A 23,954-nucleotide genomic window follows, 5' to 3' on the forward strand; every position below is an offset into this window, starting at 1 on the left:
CATTGAAATTTTCGAAGGATTTTGTTGGTCGAAGAATTACATGTTCATACTTTTACATAGCTTGATGCTAATCGCAATTAATATGACACAATTTCAGCTGTACACATTAGAAACATTTGACTGTAGTCTTACTAAATATGAGGGTTTTTAAATAACACTAGTTTTTGTTTTTAGAGAATTTGGCTTTCAGCGCTTATTCAGTTATCTTTCTCAGGAGCTAAATGTTTAAAAAACATCGTATGGAATTGAATTATATATCCTTGGACGGATAAAAATCCGCGTCCGTTCCGTTTACGTAGACCCGACTGTCGTGATAATATGGTAAAAAGTAATACAACTTTAGCTTGGAGCAAGTATGCAGCTTTGTTGATTGGGAGTAACTATGACCTCAAGCTGAATTTCAATCTTCATGCATCTTCCATGGATCTTAAAGCCAAAGCCGCTCTTAGTTTTGTTAAATGTTGGTCTAAAGAATTTAGGGATCCGCTTACTGCAAAAATCCTTTTTACTTCTTTGGTGAGGCTTATACTAGAGTAAGCTTCTGGCACTCTAGTAATCAAGTCCACTCGGAAAAATTAGAGTCCGTTCAAAAACAATTTTTACTGTTTGCCTTAAATCATTTTCATTGGGATTCCAGGTTAAATCTCCCCCATATCTACCTAAATTTATGAATGGGTCAGTCGGTAGTCCATCTTTGTTGTCTGATATTAATTTTAACGTTCCCGATCCCGATCCTGATATCTACGGTTCCGACAAATGAGAAGAAGCTGGCGCAAAAAAGGGAAAATAAAAAATTTCAAAACGTTATCTCGAAAACTCAAGCACTTCACGTATATACAGACGGACAGATAGACGAACGTGGCTCAGCTCAGCTCGTCACTGTGATCATTTAATATAATTATATAAAATAATAATAGTATATACAAGATTTGTCCGGAAAGTAATAGGACTGAGTCGATTTAAAAAATTAATTGAACCAATCAGTTAGAGTCGAGCATCTTAATGACCTTTGCTGCAACTTCCAATCGACTGCGATGTTTTATCGTACCCGATTGACTCTTCGTTTGAGCCTCTCGAGGACTTCCACGTAAAACTTGGCGTTGACGGTTTGTCCATGAGGAAGACAACGAGCGTCGTTTTCACTTTGGATTTGCTCATTCATCAGCGATCTCTTCCCGATCCTCCAAAAAGGTCTGGTGCCACCGAAACACACCACGTCTTGCTAAAGCAACATCTGGCTAAGCCTGCTTGATCATATCAAACGTCTCTGTCGCAGATTTCCCAAGTTTCACACAGCATATAATCCCGTACCTCTGCTCTAGCGAACGCTGCCTTTTCGGCTTGCACCACTCACAGAAACACGTCGCGCGAAAATGTTTGACTTGACTCTCCATGTGCTCGGAGCCGCTGACCAGCCGCTTGTTCGTTAGCTAGGAACGCCCTCTACCGAATCCAGTCCGAAGTACGGTCGCGGCGGAAGAAAATCAGTCCTACTACTTTTCAGACAAATCCTGTACATCCCTGTGTAGGGCGCCAGCGATTTTCCTGAGAATTTCAGTAAAGTTTTATAAAATTTGGAGCACTTTTACGTCGGCGATCATTAAATGAGCTAGATGTTGCCAGAGTCAAATAATTACCATAAATTCGGTTCATAGGAGTACCGTTATTAGTTAAATGAAACCTAACAGTTCATTTGGCATTACAAAATAAAAGTTAAACTTTAATAATATTAAATAACGAAATTGTAAACACAGGTCAATCGGTCCCTAACCTCGCCTAATAACGAATATAAATATATTGATTTCTAATGCATACATACACATACAGATATGTAAATTATTTAACAAAATATATGTTTTGAACTAACAAGCATTGCGTCTCTTGCATCTTAATGACCTTTGATATAATGCGGGTAAAGCAGAAACTTAGAAGAACTTGTAGAAACCAACGAAACAGATAAATAGTGTGTTGCAATCGGCGGCCTTGCAATTATGCGGCCGCATATAGTATGCATGTAGGTGTGTATGTGGGCGAGTGGAAAAGCCACAATGTTCATGAACTGCTTGCACATCAGCTGCTGATGCAATTTCACACCTCCAAGCCACCCGCCGAACAAGTCAAGCGTGAAAACGGTGAAAAGGCTTCCACAGCCAATCGATAGCGGACAGACATCACACAATATTTGCAGTAAATGCATTTCTATAATTGTTGTTGTGGTTGTTTGTGTTTTTGTTAGAACACTGTACAGAAGTACAAGAAAAGCTTTGCAACAATATATTCAAGCACACAATGGGAGCGGAGGTTATCGGTAACGACATGTGTTCAACGAACTTTTGTTTGGGAAACATTTTAAAGTGGCGAAAAGTTGCATATTTTGAAGGGGGAGTTATTTCTGGTGCTTTTTTAATTAATTTAGAATTTTACGGCATTGAATTTGGCGCAATAAAATAATCACTTATAACCATAAAGCTATCGAGCGGTTGAAAAAAAAACCTTTGAAATATAAACGATCCCAAACCACGAGATTAGGAACAAAAAGCAAACGAGGTTGGTCCAAATTTTAATAAGAATAGAACAAAAAAGCCTAGAGCAGAAAATATTTTTTGGGTAGAGTTACCAACTATTTAAAAAAATTCAGTAAAAACGATATAAATTGAAAGTATATGCCGATATCCATTATCACACTAAAGTAGTTGCAGAAAGCTTAGAGTTAAATAATTTCTTGAGTAGAGTTGCCAACTGTTTAAGAAACTTTAAGTGAAAAGTAATAAGGTACAAAAATATGCGGATATGGGATCACACTAAAGAGGATAAATTAAGCTTAGAACTGAATTTTTTTTGTTTGGTGGTGTTGCCAACTTTTCAAAAAAGTTTTAAGTGAAAAGTAATAAGGTAAAAAAATATGCCGATATGGGATCACATACAGAGGTTAAATTAAGCTTCAAATAGAAAATATTTTTGGGTAGAGTTGCCAACTATTTAATGTAAAAAAGTAAAAACGATATAAGGTGAAAAAAATGCCGTAATGAGCATCAAACTAAAGTAGTTGCAGAAAGCTTAGAGTTAAAATATTTATTGAGTAGAGTTGCCAACTGTTTAAAAAACTTCACGTGAAAGGGAATAAGGTAAAAAATATGCCGGCGTGGGTATCACACTTAAGAGGTTAAATTAAGCTTAGAATTGAAAATATTTTTGGGTAGAGTTGCCAACTTTTTAAAAAACTTTAAGTAAAAAGGGTATAATGTGAAAAAATATGGCGATATGGGTATCAAATTAAACTAGTTGCAGAAAGCTTTGAGATTAAATATTTTTTGAGTAGGGTTACCAAATGTTTTAATAAAAAACAGGTTACACCAAAAGTTAATTAGAATAGAACAAATTTTTTGTAATATGGTTTTAAAGATTTAAAGAATATCTTACTAAATTAGTGAAATGGATTTTTTTTTTTATAGAAAAGAGTAGCCGTCTACTCTCTACATGGCGAAACTTATACTAAATATGCGGTGCAATTTTGTAAAAGGAAGAGATTATTATTTTACCGTAGATAAAATGGAACCAAGCTTTTTGAGACTTTCAAACAGAATAAGAATCATATATGTATGTATGTATATATATATTTTTTTCGAATGGCCCAGTATAGTCTAGCAAATTGTGAATTTGGATTTCCAAACTAAAAAAAAGAATTTAAATCACAATTTGTATAGGAGTCTCCAAAAATTTCAAAAATCATGCAAAACTCACAAAAATTGTGTCGACTCTTTCACTTAAGCAAAGCATCATTTTTCTTGTTGAAAGGGTTTTTGCATTACAAAAGAAACTCAGCAATTAGTTTATGTGCCACACATTAGACAATCGCATAAAACGGTGCGCTTGGCCTCGCTGCACTTTTAGTGCATTTTCAACATTCGAACAACGAGCACTGCGGCGCTGTGCAGACAACGCGATTTTTAAGCATTAAATTACAAACATAATAGAAAACAAGCCACATAATGCCCACAAAATCGGTGCACAAGTGGATGTCGGACGAAATGGCGCGTCTATCGACGAAGTTCGCACGATACAAGCCCAGCTGCAATGGCTACAACCGCATACAGCCGGTGCTGCTGTCGCGCAGCGTCACCCAGATGCTGAACAATCCATTGCCGGTGGAGGATCAAATCGGCAGCACCATGACGGCGGCGAGTCAACAGCAGCCGCAACAGAAACAGCAGCAAGCACACGGGCGTCCCAAAGGTGTATTGAGTCGCTCGGAAGCCGAATGGGAGGAGGTCTATCCGACCGTGCAGTTTGGGCGTAGTGAACATTGTGAGGCAGATGGCAAGAAGGCGGAACGAAAATTCGCTTACTATCGCAACTGTTCGACAAGGATAATTTAGGTTCGAAAAGGATAAGCTACATATGCATTTATATGCATACATATGTGTACATATGTATATACATATGTAATAGAGCAATGCGTTTTTAGCACTGCCGCTTTTCATTGTGCATGATATTTGCGCGTAAATATTTAGTATTAGTTTTTACAATGTAGAGATTTTGCAAAAAGAATTCATTTATATTTAAATGTTGAAAATTGCTGTGTTAATTTTAAAAAGGAAAATAACAAATATTAAAAATAAAAGAAATTTCATAAGTTTAATATTATGAAATAAATAATGATAATTTCAAAATGGAGATATTTCAAAATTTTTGGTCGGTATTTCAAAAAAAGTTCAACAGTCGAGTCTACGTAACCCGAACGGACCGATTTTTGATTCGGCCAAGGACTGCCAACTCGGCAGCATTCTTTAAAATTTTTTCAGAAATGTTTCTTGCCGCTACAGCAACAAAACAACAGAGGAAAACATGGATGGTGCCTATATATTGAGTAGTCGAAAAAGTCTTTTCGTATTTCCGATCAAACTTCATCTTATTTTTTTATGTTTATACTAATAAATATATAAAAAATATGTACCACTTTTTGCTGTTTTTCCGCTACAGACATTATTGCATCAGTGTAAAACTTTCCCCTGTGCAAATCGAAATTTCGAAATTTCCAGAACGGAAGCGAACGAACTGATACACAAATTTCATTGGTGGCTTGTGTGGCATTCTTCCCTTTTTTAAACAAAATTTCAAAATATAGCGAATTTCTTCATTATTTTTACTAATTTTTGAACAGCTGTAACTTTTTTTTTAAATTTCCCAAATTTAATTTTTTTTGGTTAAATGAAGCTTAAAATCTCACCTTTCCAACACTATATGGTATGACACAATGTGATTAGTATCATTGGAGATATACGACTGCAACAACAACTATTGACAAAATACGAAAATATTTTTTCGACTACCCAATATTTACTTTTTTCGTAACTTCCATTCTTTATTATATTTTCAATTAGCTAAATTTCGAAATTTAAAGGCTAACATTTCAATCTTGGGTAAACAAAACGAAAAAATGGAAATGGAAAAAGTTAATTTAACTCTTAACTATGGCTCTCTTTCTCGAAAAAAATTGGGTTGGTCCAATACTTATTCGAATACTGTACATTTTGATATTATAATTGGGATACGAAATCTTTTTTATAGTGGTCCGATCTCAACAATATGATGGGAGATTATAGCGATGACTTGGGTAGTAATATATGCCAAATTCCGTGACGATGCCCTATCAAATAAAAAAGTTTTCCATACAGGAACCTGAATTTGGTCGGTCAGTTTGCATGACAGCTATATGCTTTAGTCATTCGATATCGGCGATTCCGACAAATATGCAGCGTTTTGGTGAAAAAGAGCATGTGAAAAATTTCAGATCGATATCTCAAACATTGAGGGACTAGTTAGCATGTATACAGACGGACAGATACCAGATAAACAGGCAGGCAGATTTACTAAATCGACTTAGCTAATCACGCTGATCATTTATATACATATGTCGTCACCTAAAATACAAAACATCGTATCAAAAAAATTGAAAATCGTTCAGATATTATAACTATTTTATAAACAAAACTTACATTTTGTTTCAATATTAGTGGTTGGTATTATATCGTTTTTCGTTCGCCTGTAAACTTATGAAAAGTGATGTTACATTATTTTGCATTTTAGGTGACGATATATTTTATAGGGTCTGCTACGATTCCTTTTGGGTATTACAAACGTCGTCACAAACTTACTATACACTGTTCAGGGTATAATAACACACTTTAGACGATGACCGAAAATTTGCCTAGTGGCGGAAATCAGTTTTAAGCTTTTAGTAAAAATTCGGCTGAATTGGAATGCGATTATGATAGTGGATCGCGATAAAATGTCGCCTAACAAGCAGCAGATAATTTTAGAACATTTATTTAAATTCAAAATACTATACTTAGGACAAACAAAGCTCTTTCTGGGATATGAAAGTAGAATGAAAATATTTCGATAAAAACATTTTGGTTTTTACGTACAAAAAAGTTGTGTTGTGTTTGTCTGAGGCAACCAGCAAAAAAAGTGCTAAATTCGATTATTTGTTGGGAAAAAGATGAAAGGGATATAAAGGATCTTACAGAAAACCCACTAGAAAAAAAGTGTGGTAATTTTTATTTTTTTGGATTTTTGAAAATATCGAAATATATTCGCCAAATGTGAACTAAAGGCACTTCAACGAAAAACAACATTTTAATTTTCAAAAAAAATACTCTATAATAAAATCAAGAAAATTTTATAGTCATGGCTGGAAATTACCAAGTGAATATTGAACAGAATATTATTGCGTACAAAAAAAGACTGATGACTCTACTCAACTCGAATATAATCGCGTAAACGGTGTCTACACCAAGAAAGAAGAAGAAATAATGACTCTACCGAAAAGGCACAACTCAAAGAGACATCTAAAAGTGTTCTCAAGGCTAAATTTAATGGAAGAGATATATGTGAATGGGTAATACACTGAAAAAGGAACGTTGAATTCGTTGTTACGAAGTAAAACTCCTAACAATCCTAACACTCCTAAAACCAAATATGCAACTAATTACAACAAACATGAAAATAATCAATTAGGCAATGGCAATATAAAGCAAATTAATGAAAAAAGGACATGATAATTACTACGACAATAAAAGAATATATGTAAATGAAAAAGGTAGAGAAAAGTGTAAAAAAAAATTAAAATTTATAATTTTGAAAAAAATAAAAAAATATAAAAATAAGTAAATAAGTAAATAAAAAAAAATTAAATAAATTTAAAAAAATAAAATAATCAATATAAAAATAAATTAATATGAAAAAAAATTTAACAATTAAAAATAGTTTATGAAAAAATAAATTAGTTAAACAAATTATTAATTAAATAATAATCAATTAATTAAAACAAAAAATTAAATTAGAAAAAACTAATTAAATAATTAATATACAAAAATTAATTAATATGAAAAAAATAAATTAGTTAAAAAATTTATTAATTAAAAAAATATAATTAATTAAAAAAAATAAAAAGAAATATAATTAATTAAAAAATAATAAACAATTAATTCAAATAAATTAATTAATAAAAATAAACCAGAAAAAAATTAAATAATTAATATCCTAATTTTAATTAAAATTTTCCAAAATTAGGATATTAATTATTTTGGATAATTTTAATTAATATTAGGATATTAATTATTTAATTAATTTTTTTTTAATATTTTTATTAATTTATTTATTTATTTTTATTAATTTATTTATTTTAATTAATTAATTGTTTATTATTTTTTAATTATATATTTTTTCTATTTTTTTAATTAATAAATTTTTTAACAAATTTATTTTTTTCATATTAATTAATTTTTGTATATTATTTAATTAATAATTTGTTTAACTAATTTTTTTTTCATAAACTATTTTTAATTAATAAAATTTTTTTTCATATTAATTTATTTTTATATTAATTATTTTATTTTTTTAAATTTATTTAATTTTTTTTTATTTACTTATTAATATCAAAAAAATAAATTAGTTAAAAATAATTTTAAAAAATATAATTGATTAAAAAATAATTATCAATTAATTAAAATAAATAAATTAGAAAAAAAATTAATTAATATGAAAAAAATAAATTAGTTAAAAAATGTATTAATTAAAAATAATTAAAAAAATATATAATTAATTAAAAAATAAGAATTAATTAATTAAAATAAACAAATTAATAAAAATAAGCAAATCAATATAAGTAATACAAGAAATAAATAATTTAATAAACAAAATTTTAATTTAACAAATCAAATTATAAATGTTTAAAACCCTTGAAAAACAATGTCATTAGACAACTAACTACTATAAGACATGCGACTGCAATTTTTTTCTTAACCAATAATGGCAATTCGTCACAAATAATTCAGTTAAAATATAACATTTTATTTCGTAAACACATTTGGAAGATATTGGTAATTAATATGGTGCAATATGCGTAAGTAACAAGTATATTTGAACTGGGTGCTTTCGAAAAAAGGCACGTTTTAAATAAAGTAAAAAAAACATTTGCATTTAGAACGACTTTTTGAATGACATTCGAGCCTTAAGAAACTGGCCTGAAATACTAAACAACTGAAGTCAGTTACACATAATCTCAAAAGGTTTGGCTAACAAGGATTTTTCCATATAAATAATTATTTCTGGAGGGAAAAACCATTATTCTTAATAAATTCAAATACGGAGAGAGCAGGCTTAGCGAGACAACTGCTAACAAAAAAAATCAGTTGAGCTATACTCAATAAATGTTGAGGGTGCAAAAATTGTCGCGCAAGGTGGGTAAATTTACGATTTCACAACTAATATGGACTAAATGTGCTAATTAGGCCTACATACACTTATGTATGTATATGTGTATATATAAATAATTGTAAATATGCAGATTAATGTATACTTATTGCGATTAAAGACTGTTCAAAACTTTGGCAAGCGTGGGAAAATCCAACGACGATATTGCTTTGTTGTTGTTGCTTTAAGAAACATGACACGTCTCATAACGCAATTGGTCCGTGCCATTCGAGAACTCATCTAGTGTGGATAAAGCGCCGCCTTGCAGCACTTTGTTGACAGCGGCGCGCGCCAAATAGCCGGTGGTTTCGGTATAAATGAGTGCATAGAAGGGCCGCATGTTGTTGTCATTCTGACGTTCGATGTTGTTGTCCTGCAAAATTCAAAGCAAAATTCATATAAATAATGATGCAAAATTGCATAGAGTTGAGAAAATAAAAAATACCTTGCAATACATGCCGAACGCCTCGCTGATTATGTCATCGATATCAAGCGCTTGCTTGAAATGCAACTCCGGATTGCTGCGGTGTAATGAAAGTAAAGGTAAATATATGTAGGTGTAAATATTTTATAATCTACATACCGATTCAAGATTGTGGCGATGATGCATAAGAGTTCTACAGTGATTTGACGCCTCTCCGGACAGTCTATACACATTAAAGTCTCCTCCACCAACAATGAAAAAGTGATCTCACCACGACTCATATTCACAAGTGTCGGTGCGGAGGGCAACAGATGTCCCTGTGTGGTAATACCTTGTGTGCGTTGCAAAATTTCCCAGATTTTGTTGTAGAAATGTTTTGGTACGCGGCAGAGGCAGCCTTCCAATTGGCGGCGTTGTAAAGTGGTGAGTCTGTAATTGATAATTTAGGGAATATTAATTATTAAAATGTGTTAGAAAGAATTTTTTAAACCATAAATAAATACACACTCAGGATCAAATTTGAACCGGACTGGTTCATAACTGTAAGCTCAAACTTCAAAAAAACATAAAATGGGGTTGTACTTATCTGGGGAAAAAATATTTTATCCGGGTCAAATTTGATTTTGAATTTAAATGGATATTAGAACTCTTGGGGATCCTCAACACACTTACTTTTCCTCTGCAGCCCATTCGGAAACAGTCAGCACCTTTTGCAAGAGTATGCGCACTTGGAAGGGAGAAAGGTTTTCCAAATCAATCGATTCCTGCCCAGACATCTGCAAGTAGAGACGCATAGCTTCCAAAACCCAGCCGACGCGTATCTAAAAATTTGAAAAAAAAAATGCAAATATATAAGATTTACCAACAACAACAACAAGCGTGCAGTAAAACTCACCTTCAATATACCCCTAAACATGGAAGGGTTTGTGGCGATCAAACGTCCACAATACAGTACCACCTCTTGCTGCAACACTGCCTGTATCACATTGTAGGGTTGTACGGTCGTGTACATGACATTCTGTATCTCCGCCGGTGTCATCGGTTTATCGAAATTCGTCTCCTTTTGCCCGATGACGCCTACAGTCAACTCCTTGCCATTAACCAACACCGTGGTGATGAACGGACTGATCGAATCGACTATGTGGTGGAGAAGAGAGGAACAATAACGCACAGCGCGCCAGTAACGCAACGAACCGGAACGATGATAGAGTTGTGTTAGCGCCTGATTCACGCTCAGGCCATTCACTTCGAAATTGGGACCCTCGCGCTCCAATAAAATGCCCCACAGCTGACAGAGGCAATAAACGGACTCGGTGTTGCGCATGGTCTCGATGATTTCGGGTGTGGGTCTGTTTTTAAAGTGCTGGTGAAGTTGAAAAAAAAAATTGAGAAAATTTTCCAAAATAAAAATTTTACATGAAAACACTGCAAAGGACTCACATCTAGCGAGATTTTCTGCTCTACATAGGACTGCGCTTTCGGCACGTCGGTCAACGACTGATAGCCGATGTACTCATGATTAATCTGCACAAAGGCGTTTTCATTGTCCGGCAAATTGGTTTGGTTCATAAAGTCAAGATGTTCTACAATAACAAAAAACAGTAGTTTAATAATATAAAAAAAAATTAAATATTTAGAAAAAAATTAATAGTATTAAAAAATATTTAATCATGTTAAAAATATATATTACGAGTATAACCACTCACCAATGCATGAGCTGCTTATCAAGTTCTGCAGACGCCCAATGCGCACCTTCATGCCATCACAGTAGCCCTTCTTCAACATAGCCAGCAAGTTGAGCATTTCTTTGAATTGCGGATCACGCATATGCTCCTCGCGTATCAGCAGACACACTGTCGGACGTCCAGAGAGACGCCAGTATTTGCCCACGAACTGCAACTCGGTTTTAATATCGTCAATCAGTAGCGCCATGTCACGATACAAATAGAAATCGGACACTTCAAAAATGAGTGGATAACAAAGTACTGTCATGCCGCAGATACGATATACTTTACTCGTGCCTAATGAGCCGACAGGACGGCCCGGGCGACCGGTTAGGCCAACTTTATTATTTACGCCTAAATGTTGATAGACTTTGATCAGTTCGGTGGAAGACCAAATTTGCACGGGTTCAACCTAGAGGCAGGGAAAAATATAGAAATTGATATGGCAGGATAGAATTCAGTTAAAAATTTTGAGGTTAGAAATATTAAAAAACATGAAAAAAACAAAGTGGCTATGTTTTCAGTTTGTATGGCAGCTATATGCTATAGTGGACCGATCGGAATCATTTCTTGGAAGATTGTAGCATTGTCTTGGACAATGCACTGTGTCAAATTTAGTGAAGATATCTTCACAAATAAAAAAATTTTCCATATAAGGATCTGATTTTTATCTGCCAGTTTGTATGGCAGCTATATGCTATAGCGAACCGATCAGAACCATTTGTTGGCAGATTGTAACATTATCTTATACAACAATGCAAGCCGAATTTAGTGAAGATATCTCGCCAAATAAAAAAGTTTTCCATACAAGGACTTTATTTTGATAGGTCAATTTGTACGGCAGCTATATGCTATAGTGGTCCGATATCGGCAATTCCCACAAATGAAAAGCTTCATGAGAAGAAAAAAGCGTATGCAAAATTTCTGATAGATATCTCAAAAACTGAGGCACTAATTTGCGTATATACAGACGGGCTTGGTTAAAACGCTTTAATTCGTCACGCTGACTTTGTATATACATATAGTAGATGGAGACCCTCAACGTTTCCTTCTAGGTTCTACAAACCTCGTGGCAAAATTAATATATGTACCTTTCGAGTATAAACAGTTGTTTTGTAAGGGACCCAATCATAGTAACAACTCAAAGAGAAACATAGACAATTTCAAACCTGAATGAACTTCGTACATTAATTTATGTATATATAATTTGGAAAACTTACCTCGTGCGGTGTTTGCGTTTGTATGCCATATGTGGCCATCATTGCCTGCAAGCGTTGCGATTCCGCAATCAAGACAATCTGCACGACCAAATCCGTGGCGGTGCCCTGGCGATAGGCGTCGATGGGAGAAAAAATTATAATTTATTAATAAAAAAATTTAATTCCTACGAAATTGTGCGCAAATTAAATTCGAATCAAATTGGAAAGAAAAACGTATGCAAAATTTACTGTTAAATGCAATTACAGTCATAATTGTTGTAAGATCGGTAGTAATGACACAACTACGGAGCAACGAAGCTCGACATAAAAAATGTTTAGTTAAGGAAAAAAATTATTTAACGGTACTATTGAACAGTTGAGTCAGAATATAAAAAATTATTAACCATATGTGCATTAACGACATGCAAGTAGAGAAAACACACAAACAAAATAATTGATTATTTAATATCGAAAGTTATTGAATGGTGTTGATTTTCATATAAAAAATATTTCGAATTTCAAATATTATGCAAAACATGCAAATTTCGTTTCATAACCAATTCGATGGGAAACTAAAATAGAGTATTTTTAAAAATAACAACACTAAAATATATGTAAACAGTAGGATATTCGGTAAAGCGTTGATTAAATGTTTGGGGAACCAGAAAAATAAGATTGAAAATGGCGCTCCCCTAAACCAGATGAAATGCCTAGCAATTTTTGTTTAAAATCTACAATCTATAACTAAATAGTTGAGGTTAGCTCAGTGCCTTTCGCATCGAGTGGAAAAAATACCTGAAAATATTAGGAAAATTTTTGAGTTTTTTGTTGCGCACATTTAATTATGCTTTGAAAACTAATAACTTATTTTTTAGGTTAAAATTTTTTGAATTCGAAATTCGAATATGAAATAAATATACATTTTTATTTGAAAATTTTAACAAAAAAATGGTTCGGTAAACGCTTGTGCCAATTTTCTTTTTAAATCACTGTACTTCGAATTTATATGTATATAACCTCAAATTTTTTCAATTTTATAAATTATACCCTAAATTTACATTTAACGTCAAATTTAAATTTTTTTGTTTGAAAACTCAACCTATTTTATATTTTCCTAGCAAATCGTAACCTCAAAATTTTTTTATTATTTTTTTTGTATTTTCTTTATAAATCATACCCCGAATTTATACGCTCACAATTCAAACATTTCGATTTTTTTTTTTTAAACCGACCTACATATATTAATTTGTTTTATAAATTTTATCCTGAATTTATAACCTCAGAATTTTTATTTTTTTTAACCGATCTTTTTCTTTTATAAATCATACATATAACCTCAAACTTTTAATTTCAATTCAATTTTAAACTTCAATTTTTTATTGTTTGTTTTTTGAATCGACCAACTTTATACTTTTTTATAAATCATTTTTTAAATTTTTTAAACCGAATTTATAACCTCAAAATATTTAAATTTGCTTGAGAAATTTACGTATCTTACATCTTCTCTTTTAATTTTCTTTTTGTTTTTGAAAAACTGACATATTTTATATAACTTGAATTTATAACCTCAATTTTTTGTTGTGAAAAATCGACCTATTTTATATTTTTTTTTATAAATCATAAATATAACCACAACATTTTGTATTGTTGTTTCTTTTTTAACCGACCAATTTTATATTTTTTATAAATACATTTAAAAAATTTTTTTGGAAAAACCGAATTTATAACCTCAAAATTTTTTAATTTGTTGGCAAAATTTAGCTATTTTACATTCACTTTTTTAAGGTTTTTTTTTTTTGAAAAACTGAAGTTATAACCTCAAAATTTTTCAATTTGGTTTTAAAACCAACTGATTTTATATTTTCTTTATAAATCATTTCTTTTTTGGATTTGTTTTTTTTTTTTGAAAAACCAATTTGAATTTATAACCTCAAAGTTTTTAAATGTGTTTGCGAAATTTTCTCGTTTAAATTTTCTTTATAAATCAGTTTTTTGAATTTTTTTTTTTAGAAAAACCGAATTTATAAACTCAACATTTTTTATTTTTTTTTTTTTCAAAATTTACCTATTTTACATTTTCTGTTTTAATGTTTTTTTTGTTTTTGTTTAAAAGGCTGATCTGTTTTATATTTTCTTTATAACTCAAACCCTGAATTTATAACCTCAAAATGTTTGAACTAATTAACCGATTTTGATAAATCGCTCAAATGTTAAAAAAAATACAAAATCATTAAAATGTATGTCAGTTTTTTTTATCTCAAATAGGGAAGCAAGTAATTGCCAATTCTTAAAACATAACACCAATATATGTTTTTGAATATTACAGCGCAGTTTTAGAACGATTGCATAGAAATAATCAAAAAAAAAAAATACTAAAGTGAGTTAAGTTGTATTAAGTACAGTAAGTAAATGCTAAGAACTTAGTATGTAACGGTGTAGCAACATTACCTCTTTGATATCCAGTATTAATGGTACACGCGGTGTCTAGTCACATACGAATTATTTTTATAGGTTAGTAAGTTATTAAATTGTGGTTTTCAACACTAAAGTTAGTTACAAATGACAACGCTGGTGTTAATACTAAAGTGCTAGTATATACATTTATAAGAGAGTTAGTTTATATATCGGAGCTGAGTCGCTAAGCTAAGTGTCGGCCAATTGGTATTTCGAAAATAAAGAAATTTCAAAAATTTTTCGAAAGCTACAATGTAGATATGTATTTGTATGTGTGTATGTACAGGTAAGTGATGTTCGCTGTCAGTACATGTTTGTATGTATTGCATTTCTAAAGAAAAGAAACGCAAATAAAATGATTTATGTATTAAAAGGAAGTGTAATTAATATTGCAACTTTGTTAACTAAAAAATAAACCACAAAACTTTTTGAACAAAACATGTACAAACAAAAGTAAGCCACGCAAGGACCCAAGAAAAACCTTTTGGAATATATTTTTCTTTCTTTTTTTTCTCTGTTTTGGTTACTTACAGTGCCCGGTTTGGCCTAAGTGGGGATGAGAAAGTAAAAAAAAAAAATAGTTCTGTAGATAGAAAATTATATGTAAGTAGATTTAAACTAAAATGCGCTAGGGAAAGGTAGTATAGTATTAAAAATTTTGTTGTCTGTTTGTAAATTGTAAAAATATGTTCAGTTTGTTTTTGTTTGTTGTAATAAATTTTGTTTGCTGTCGCCAAGTGTGTGAAATTAGTAGAGAGGGTATAAAAAGCTGTACAATTTAGTTGTGTTTTGTTTGTTTTTGTTTTTGCTTTTGTTAATTTACACAATTTCGGCAGAGACGTGTCACAATAGCACCAAGAATAAAAATATTTGTACAAAGAGGAGACAAACATCCTTTTTTATGCATATGTGCGTGTGTATAAGTTGTTCAGGAAGCAGAGATCTACTATAAATTCGAAATTTTAATTAAAAAAAAAACAAAAAAATTGTGAAAATGCTGCTCATTTTTGTGAACATGTACTACATATGAACATATGTATGTATGTATATACATCAATTTTTTTAATTTAATTTTAATTGAAAATTTAATTCTTTAATCCGGAAATCCGGATTAATAATTGAAAATTTAATTCTTTAATCCGAAAATCGGGATTAAAAGTTAAAAGTTTAATTATTTAATCCGAAAATTGTAATTAGGAATTGAAAATTTAATTCTTTAATCCGAAAATCGTAATTAATAATTGAAAATTTAATTCTTTAATCCGATAATCGGGATCAAAAGTTAAAAATTTAATTATTTAATCTGAAAATTGGAATTAGAAATTAAAAATTAAATTCTTTATATCGAAAATCGGAATTAAAAGTTGAAAATGTAATTATTAATCCGAAAATTGGAATTAGGAATTGAAAATTTAATTCTTTAATCCGAAAATCGGGATTAAAAGTTAAAAGTTTAATTATTTAATCCGAAAATCGGGATTAAAATTTAAAAGTTTAATTATTTAATCCCAAAATCGGAATTAAAAATTTAAAATTCAATTATTTATTTCGAAAATCGGAATTCAAAATTGAAAATTTAATTCTTTAATCCGAAAACCGGAATTAAAAGTAGAAAGTTTAAATATTTAATCCGAAAATCGAAATTAAAAATATTTAATTTTGCAACAACAAAAATAGGGTTGCAAATTTTTAAATTAAAAAGAGCCCAAAATCGGAATCAAAAATGTAAATTTTCGTTATTCAAACCGAAAATCGGAATTAAACTTTTTTAACTTAATTCTTTAACCTGAAAATCGGAATTAGAAATCAAATAAAATTTTAAATCCAAAATCAAAATTAAAAAATGATATTTTTTTAAATCAAAAATAAAACAAACGGTATATAACCCCTTAACTCAAGTACGCCCTCTAAAGTTATGATTAAGTAAACAAAAGCTAGGCACAAATTTCAAGCGTGTTGCAACAGAATATAACGGTAATGTGTGCATAAAAATTAATTCTATAAAAAATATGTAAATTGTGTGATACTATTCGTAGCAGAAGACATAAAATAAGTGGTAATGCAACAAAAACTATTATATAACAGTGCATTGTCGTAGAGTAAGCAAGAGGGAAATCTGTGATTTTACATTCGTACATTATTATATACATAGGTATATGTAAATCAATACGAGCACAATGTGGTTGATTCAAAATAGTACAGTGTACAGTGTGTTGCTACTACTTTTTACAAAAGTAAAAAAGGGAAGAAAACTAGACTTTTTTCCATGTACAGGATTTCGACTTACGGCATGTTTGTCATCGGTGGCTTTTCCCTGCCATTATGTACGTGTATTATGTAACCAATTTACATGTTATTTAGGATATTGTAAAGGATTTGTAAGGAATATCACAAAAACATATAAAAAATATATAGAACAGCCAATTGTATTAAAAAAATATACGTATTAAATAGTTTCAAATTGCTTTGTTTGAATGTTTGTTAAATTCAATCAATAATTGGGTCAGTAAAATTTCTGGCTTTAAACGAACTATTTTTTATTAATAAAATTGTTTATCAACTTTGTATGTATATCTAGAAAAAGCGTATCCTAGCAATTGTAATTATACGGGTAAGTATTAATGAAGCCTATGTGACGTTAGAACTAACAAAACATACCTGAAATGCTGAGTAACGACCACCGCGTCGTGGGCGATTGTAGCTCGGCAGGTAACGGCGGATTGGATCCAATTCATTGATGTGTAGTAGACCAGCGGTTAGTAGTTGCGCAATGATAAACATGGATTGTCCCCAAAGGAAAAGTGATTGCGAGGGTGAGCGCACGTAGGAACCGTCACCATCTGGCGCATAATACATAGTGACCACGGGATCACCATTGACATCGGTGTGCAAGCAATTGCGCAATTCATTTTGATATTCTTCAATTTGCTCCGAGTTGCTCTTGAAGACGCCATCAATGATCATTTCAATATAAAACAGCGGCCATTCACATTCGTGACCTTCGAAGTCTTTCAGTTCGCCGTTGTGATAGTAGCTGAAAAAAAAACATTTATAAATATATAATTTAGTGTTTTAAGCGGTAAACAAAGTGCTTTCGAACCGTTTATTTTTTTCTTCAAGTTTGCTAAGAAAACCATCACGACTGAAGCGTTTGAAGCCACGTTTGCCACGCAAACGCGTAATGACATTATGCTTCGTTTGCTCTACTAAGCGTTCCTCGTGCGAAGCAAAGGCGGGAAATGATAATGTCAATAACAATGAGGCGTCCACACCCTGTGAAGTAAACATAAGAGTTTAGTTTTTGAAAATTTATATACTTTATAAATATATGTAGATACCTTAGAGCTGGATTCTCTCGGCAGCATTGTCTCAAAAATACTGCGATTGCGATTGTGCGCATCAATGTCTACATAAACGACGCTCCACGAGGCGCCCTTCTCACCAAACAGATTGCAACCGTTAATTGCTTCCAAAGCGGATTTAGCCATGCCTGCAAAATTTAAATAAAAAAAAATTGCAAAATTTTAAATTATTTTTTTTTTTTGCTAATAGCAGCCTATTAATTACCAATAGATGAAGCATGTATTTCTGGCGTGCCATTATTGTACTTGGAACCACGCTCCCACATGCCGAAATCGGGTGTGCGATAGGCACGCTCAACATAATAAACCAAGTTCTGCACAAAAGCAACTTCATCCTGAGGATTAAAGATTAAAACAAATAATTTTTTAGTTAATATTTTTACTTTTCCTAATTTTTACTAATAATTGCTTCTTCACTCACCTGCGTGTAAATGATTTGCAAACCAGATGTGATCATTTGCACTAAAAATATTAAATACAGGGACACTAAATCGATTTGCAAATGATTGTAGGCATCGTCGGCGTAAATTTCTTCACCAGTATGCAAATGAAATTTACTATGCAAAGCATGTTGATTGGATTGACGCGTTTTGAAAACTTCCACACGACCAGCCTGTTTCACCCAACACTCTAGAATTCCGCGCATGCACTTTACGGTCGATTGACCCAATTCGTAGGATTTGCCGCGGTCATCATCAATACGACGATAAGCTTGATATAAACTCCACACAGCTGCTGCACAGTAAACACTATCACGTACGGAGCCCACTTCATGATCTGTACTCATAACCGGAAATAGACCTGTTATGGGGCTTTGATAGCGCAGTAATTGTCGTTTGACTGTGGAGAACAAATAGAAAGTTAAATAATTGCAATATTGTATGAAGTATCAATCAATTGTATCAATTATTATTATGTATCAATTATCAAAAAGCTATTATCATATATTGTTTTCATGTGAACAAATGCTCCGGTAAACATTAGCAGATGGCATATTCAAACACTCGCGTACGAAAGGTTGTTGACTTACTATATTTAAAGCGTTGCACTATAAATTTAAAGCCGGCGTTGTCAACAAGTATTAGTGTAAACAGTAAAATACAACACTAATACGCCGCAAGATTAAGCAGCCATAATAAATAAACAAGCACCGGCGCCTATCAACTGCACATCCATACGTACATATACACACATTTGTATGCATAAATATATATGTACATATATTTGTGATCAAGCTGCTACATGTAAACAAATCAACAAGTCATAAGAGGTGGGCAGGAGAGTGGGGCAAATTGCATCCAATAATTGTATAAAAATAGCTAATTGACAATCAGCGTTGCATGTTAGTGTGAACTTATAGACAGCGACAAATTGTCTAAGAAATTATATAACTTAAGTAATTAACAATCAAAAGCACATTCAATTCATTTGTTTGTTCAAATTTAAATCAATTACTTACCGATGCCATAGTATATGTCTAATTGTTTCACTGTATCTTCATAGTTAGATGTTTTGAGGAACTGATCTAAATGTATATCTTCAAGGCTAGCTTGCCTACCAGCGGAGGATGGCGCTCCCGATGGCACTGTACTACCTGGTGTGGTCACCGTAATGCTGAGTCTGCAAGAAATTAGAATTACTACAATATTATACATTTCTCCATCAAAACATTTGCGCTAAACATACGTTTTTGGTAGTTCACGCATTTTAATTGCGTGTTTTTATATTTTAATACACTTTATTTTACTTTGCTTGCACTTAAATAGTAATGAAAACAATCGCGAAAAATTTGCTTGTAAATTGCAAAAAATACCCTTGCTTTTAAATATAAAAGTCAAACTTGACATATCAGTGACAAACAGCTGATGTGCGGAATTCCGTGTGTTGCCGTATTGATCGAATATTTATTTATTCGAAACGATGCTGGCCATTGGATATTGGTTGTTAGCTGAGGTGAAAACTGTCTGTGTGGTAAAGATAACGTGTAACGGTAAAGAGCAAATAAATTTGGATTCATTAAATCGAATGGAAGAGTTGTTTTATTACATGATAGTTTTATAACAAAAGCAACTCAGGTGTTACGCTGCTGAATATTGAAATCAATATTTTTACATTGTTGTTATTTAACTGAAACACCTCTATTATTGTGCTGAATAATTAGGAAATTAATATCAACAATTTTTTTAATATGGAACGGAAATCGTTGCTCTCTAAACAACAAACGTTAATTTTGAATAATATTTTAGTGGAAAAACAATTAACTTGTGAAACAAACTTCATACCCTCGCATAATTTTTGCTGCAAGGGCTCATGGGTCACAATGTACGATAAAAACACTCAAATACAAAAACAAATAATATCAGGAAGTAACTGTTATGTACGGTCGTTTACATTTGCCATGTTCGTTAAGTGCATGACTATAATTCCATAAGTAATGAGTTAGAGCTTCACTCCGCCGAGTAACACTCAAAGTTTCAACTCAATTGCAAACATCAAAAATCTTCTCATCAAATCCTCCCAGCGGTTCTTTCGCAGCTCATCCTACGTAAAGAAATTATAAGAGCTCATACCCTCAAATAGTCGAAGAAACTCGGCCAAATATTGGACGCGGTAAGACGACGCATAATTCTTAACTGTTAAGTATGCTACACCGTAGCACTTGATGGAAGCTGTGAGTTCTATGTACATGTACTAAGCCAGTATCGAACTATCATTGAGCGAAGCAGCAGCAACAATGAATATCACAAGTATTATTGAGCAGTGGTTTGGAGAAAATTACTTTGATTCAAAAATTAAATACGGCACGGACTTACTATACAATGCAGTTCGTGTGTTTTACATAATTATACCAATGATATTTCTCACAGCATTGGCACAATTTATTGGCCAACTGCTGACTGACCGTGCCGGTGTCTCTAGATTTGTGCGATATGTCATTGAGTTTGTGGTGATTGTTATACCAACTCTTTTGATTTCGTTGAAGTTTCACGAACACTCCGGACTTGTGGCGATAATCTGCAGTGCCGCTTTAGGAATATTACTCCTTGTCACTTTCACAACGAAATCGCCAAGACGCCAGTATGTCACGGGTAGTTGTCGACCGTTTGCCTATGCACTGAATCGCGCCATAATTTATGTAATTGCCATATTGGGTATGGGGGCACCTCGTTTCTTAGAGATACCAGAATACTTCAAAGAAACCTATAGTTATGGCGTAGGATTTTTGGATATAGACGTTGGATTGTATCTATTTGCTTTGGCAACCGTTAAGCGAACCAGCGTTGGGCGGTCTCCAATGACCGCTGCACCAAGCTTTTTCTTGCCGATGCTGTTTCTCGCTTTTGTGCGTATGCTAGTCATACTACTAAATGCAGAAAATGATAAGAATCCAATAAGATTGCATGCGAATTATTATTTTCTATTTGCTATTGTTGTAATAATTGGCTCGATTATTTGTGAATATGTGACGTCACAAAAGCGGCGCATACAGTTGGGTTTAGGTAAGTTACAGAACACTGATACAATGCCGAAAGATCAAATATAAATCGCTTCTAACTTGTTGATAAGAAATGTATATCTCTGAGATAGTTAATGCAGATTATACAGCGAAAGACTGGCGCTCGGATAGGATATAGGATCAGCCAGCAATTGTTGGAGAAAAAGTTTGTAAATAATTGTTGCAGACCACCGGGCCGCTATGACTACTCCAGACCAGAGAAGAAGTGTCCTCGATCCCCGATCCCATCTTCTGTCTCGATCACTGATCATATCTCAGCAAATACGATTCTAAACATTAGTGAACTTTTGATTATTTGAACTGCACTAGAGCTGATTTTTTTGTTTTAACGATTTCGAGATGACTCCATATTATTTTATTATATATTATATTCGAAAGAATAGATATTACAAATTAATTTCTCATGTCTTTCGCAGCTATCTTGTTCGTTCACGAAGTCATTTTACAAATATTCACCGCTGAATACATACTGGATCCAAAAATTAAACGGTTCTATTTTATTGGCGTACAAAAGGAGGTGTATCTGTCAGTTCCTGGCTTTCTGGCGCTTTATTTGATATCGGTTGGTATTGGTGACAAAATGCGTACGCGAGTTAAACGTTTAACCGCCGAGATGTTTAGGAACAAACTTTTAACAATACTTGAGGCATGCCTGTCCTTCTGGCTCTTGACACTGCTTTGCATATTTACAACCTCCATATCACGTATTACCTGCAATACCGGCTATGTGGCCTGGATACTAGCCGTCGGCTGCACAATGACCTTAATGCATATGTTGGTTTTCAGTTTTATTTTCAAGGCACTCGAGTACAACGACGTAAATAACAGTGTTAGAGAATTAAATGTAATGCCGGAATTTGTGACGATTATAAATAAGAACGGTGTACTTTGTTATATAGCGGGTTATTTGGTAGCGTGTAGTATAAAGAACTTTTTGGAGCCGCTAAATCGAAATGTGAACGAAGCTTTTTGTATGTTAACGGTTTTTATGTTTATTATGGCACTATTTTCTTATCTGATAAATAATGTGACCATTATCGATTTGTAAATGTTTTCAAATTTAATTTAGACTTCTAAGTATTTATGTATTAAGTAAATGATAGTAAAGTTTTAAGGGTAACCAATTTGTCAGCTTGTGTCAAAATGTATCCTTTCATTATCTGGCGAAAAGATAGTTTTTTTGACTTGTTTTATGTACTTATTCAAAAGACTGTAACATCCGAGAAATTACACCTCAAATAAATATTAAATTTTTTGCTAGCTGAAGAGACTAATAAAGATTTTAGCTCAATGATATAATCTATTTTTTATTCCAAAATGAACTTTGATGCACGGGCTAGCAAATATTTTGTACTTCAACATTTAAATTTATTTTCTTTGCGCAAAATTATAAGTTACAATTAGGCTGTTCACGGTAAGGTGGTTATCGGGTTATGTGATTATTAGATTAAAAATAACCTCTATGCTCCGTGAGCACCCTATGTTGTATGGTTATTTGCTTATTTTTACACAAACAGCTGTTCATTGTTTACATTTTTAGTTCAATGAAATTCCTACTTATAAAATGCATAAACAAAGTTTAAAAAGCAAAATAATCGAATTTTAAATAAGTTCTGCTATTCAGGAAATGGACTTTATTGAAGGTATGTGCTTATTAAATAATCCGAATTTTAAGGGTTCAAAAATTTCTTTGTATAAAATTTGCAGCCATCTTGCGCCCTGAACAGAGTCATAATGCATTGGATGAAGTACTAGATGAAGTGCTAGAGGACATAACTTTACATGTTCCAAAATCTATTCATTGGCGAGAAAATGTTCTGTGTTGCTTTGACGATGGAAGATTTTTACAAATGCTGCGCGTCAGCGAATGACAATTCGCTCATCTCCTAGAAATATTTTCTAATGATATGAACTTTACTAATTCAAGTTTACAAATACCTGTAGATTTGCAACTCGCAATCGTATTGCTCGGATTAGGTTCATCGGGTGAAAGTGCTTCTGTACGTAAAATCGCTACAACTTTTGGTGTGGGAAATGGAGGTACATTGACCAATATCACCAAAAGAGTTTTTTCGGCAATTTTAAATAAACTACCCCAATTCATTCATTGGCCTGGACCGGCAGGTCGCCGGGAACTTGTTTTCCAAACATTCTGCAAATTACCATATTGCATTGGATACATTGACAGTAGCGAGATTAAACTGGCCGAAAAGCCGAATAAAAATCATGAGGTGTATTTTTCTCGGCAACGAATATACTCTATCAAATTGCAAGTCGTATGTGACCATAAGTTACGCATATTACATGCAGAAGTGGGCAATCCCGGAAGCTACCACGATTCTAAAGTGTTTAGGAAATCTCAAATTGGAATAAACACAACTAGCTTATTTAGTGGAGAAGAGTGGATTGCAGGTGATTATGCGTATAAGTTGACAAAACATTTAATAACACCAAACCGAAGCAATTCTTCTTTAGCAGACTCTGAGAGACAAGCTAAATTCAACAAAGTACACAGCC

General features: G+C 32.5%; 3 protein-coding genes across 6 annotated transcripts; 2 read left to right on the forward strand and 1 right to left on the reverse strand.

The window, feature by feature from the left end:
- Window positions 1-3,874: 3,874 nt before the first annotated feature.
- Window positions 3,875-4,670, forward strand: LOC126752137 (uncharacterized). The gene has a single exon (XM_050462713.1). It carries the CDS (start codon window positions 3,990-3,992, stop codon window positions 4,374-4,376), a length of 387 nt encoding a protein of 128 aa, XP_050318670.1. The 5' UTR covers window positions 3,875-3,989; the 3' UTR covers window positions 4,377-4,670.
- A 3,664-nt stretch (window positions 4,671-8,334) lies between these two features.
- LOC126754055 (probable phosphorylase b kinase regulatory subunit beta) lies at window positions 8,335-19,753 on the reverse strand. Of its 4 annotated transcripts, XM_050465922.1 has the most exons (18): window positions 19,607-19,753; window positions 19,380-19,540; window positions 18,342-18,760; window positions 18,126-18,255; window positions 17,897-18,048; window positions 17,659-17,831; window positions 17,217-17,592; window positions 16,846-16,872; window positions 15,090-15,104; window positions 14,553-14,588; window positions 12,126-12,230; window positions 10,888-11,317; window positions 10,622-10,764; window positions 10,077-10,544; window positions 9,854-10,002; window positions 9,341-9,610; window positions 9,203-9,278; window positions 8,335-9,130 (listed from the first exon to the last, which is right to left on the reverse strand). In XM_050465922.1, the coding sequence occupies exons 1-18, from the start codon at window positions 19,624-19,626 to the stop codon at window positions 8,942-8,944; spliced, it is 3,339 nt and encodes a 1,112-aa protein (XP_050321879.1). In that variant the 5' UTR covers window positions 19,627-19,753; the 3' UTR covers window positions 8,335-8,941. The 4 variants fall into 4 exon arrangements, with proteins under 4 accessions (XP_050321879.1, XP_050321880.1, XP_050321881.1 ...); XM_050465923.1 differs by lacking the exon at window positions 15,090-15,104; XM_050465924.1 differs by lacking the exons at window positions 14,553-14,588; window positions 16,846-16,872 and having other exon boundaries at window positions 19,607-19,752.
- An 802-nt stretch (window positions 19,754-20,555) lies between these two features.
- Window positions 20,556-22,736, forward strand: LOC126754057 (uncharacterized). Its single transcript, XM_050465928.1, has 2 exons — window positions 20,556-21,420; window positions 21,854-22,736. Exons 1-2 carry the CDS (start codon window positions 20,655-20,657, stop codon window positions 22,483-22,485), a joined length of 1,398 nt encoding a protein of 465 aa, XP_050321885.1. The 5' UTR covers window positions 20,556-20,654; the 3' UTR covers window positions 22,486-22,736.
- The last annotated feature ends 1,218 nt before the right edge of the window (window positions 22,737-23,954 follow it).

Source organism: Bactrocera neohumeralis, chromosome 3 (assembly GCF_024586455.1).
Source record: "Bactrocera neohumeralis isolate Rockhampton chromosome 3, APGP_CSIRO_Bneo_wtdbg2-racon-allhic-juicebox.fasta_v2, whole genome shotgun sequence".
NCBI lineage: Eukaryota > Metazoa > Arthropoda > Insecta > Diptera > Tephritidae > Bactrocera > Bactrocera neohumeralis.

Bases quoted from the DNA above. Each gene is read 5' to 3' on its own strand.
- LOC126754055 (XM_050465922.1), bottom strand. From the start codon at position 19,626: ATGCGTGAACTACCAAAAAC. The intron at 18,761-19,379 runs GTAAGTAATTGA...TGTTCTCCACAG, and splicing joins AGACATATACTATGGCATCG to TCAAACGACAATTACTGCGC. The intron at 9,131-9,202 runs GTATTTTTTATT...TGAATTTTGCAG, and splicing joins CGTTCGGCATGTATTGCAAG to GACAACAACATCGAACGTCA.
- LOC126752137 (XM_050462713.1), top strand. From the start codon at position 3,990: ATGCCCACAAAATCGGTGCACAAGTGGATGTCGGACGAAATGGCGCGT.
- LOC126754057 (XM_050465928.1), top strand. From the start codon at position 20,655: ATGAATATCACAAGTATTATTGAGCAGTGGTTTGGAGAAAATTACTTT. The intron at 21,421-21,853 runs GTAAGTTACAGA...TGTCTTTCGCAG, and splicing joins GCGCATACAGTTGGGTTTAG to CTATCTTGTTCGTTCACGAA.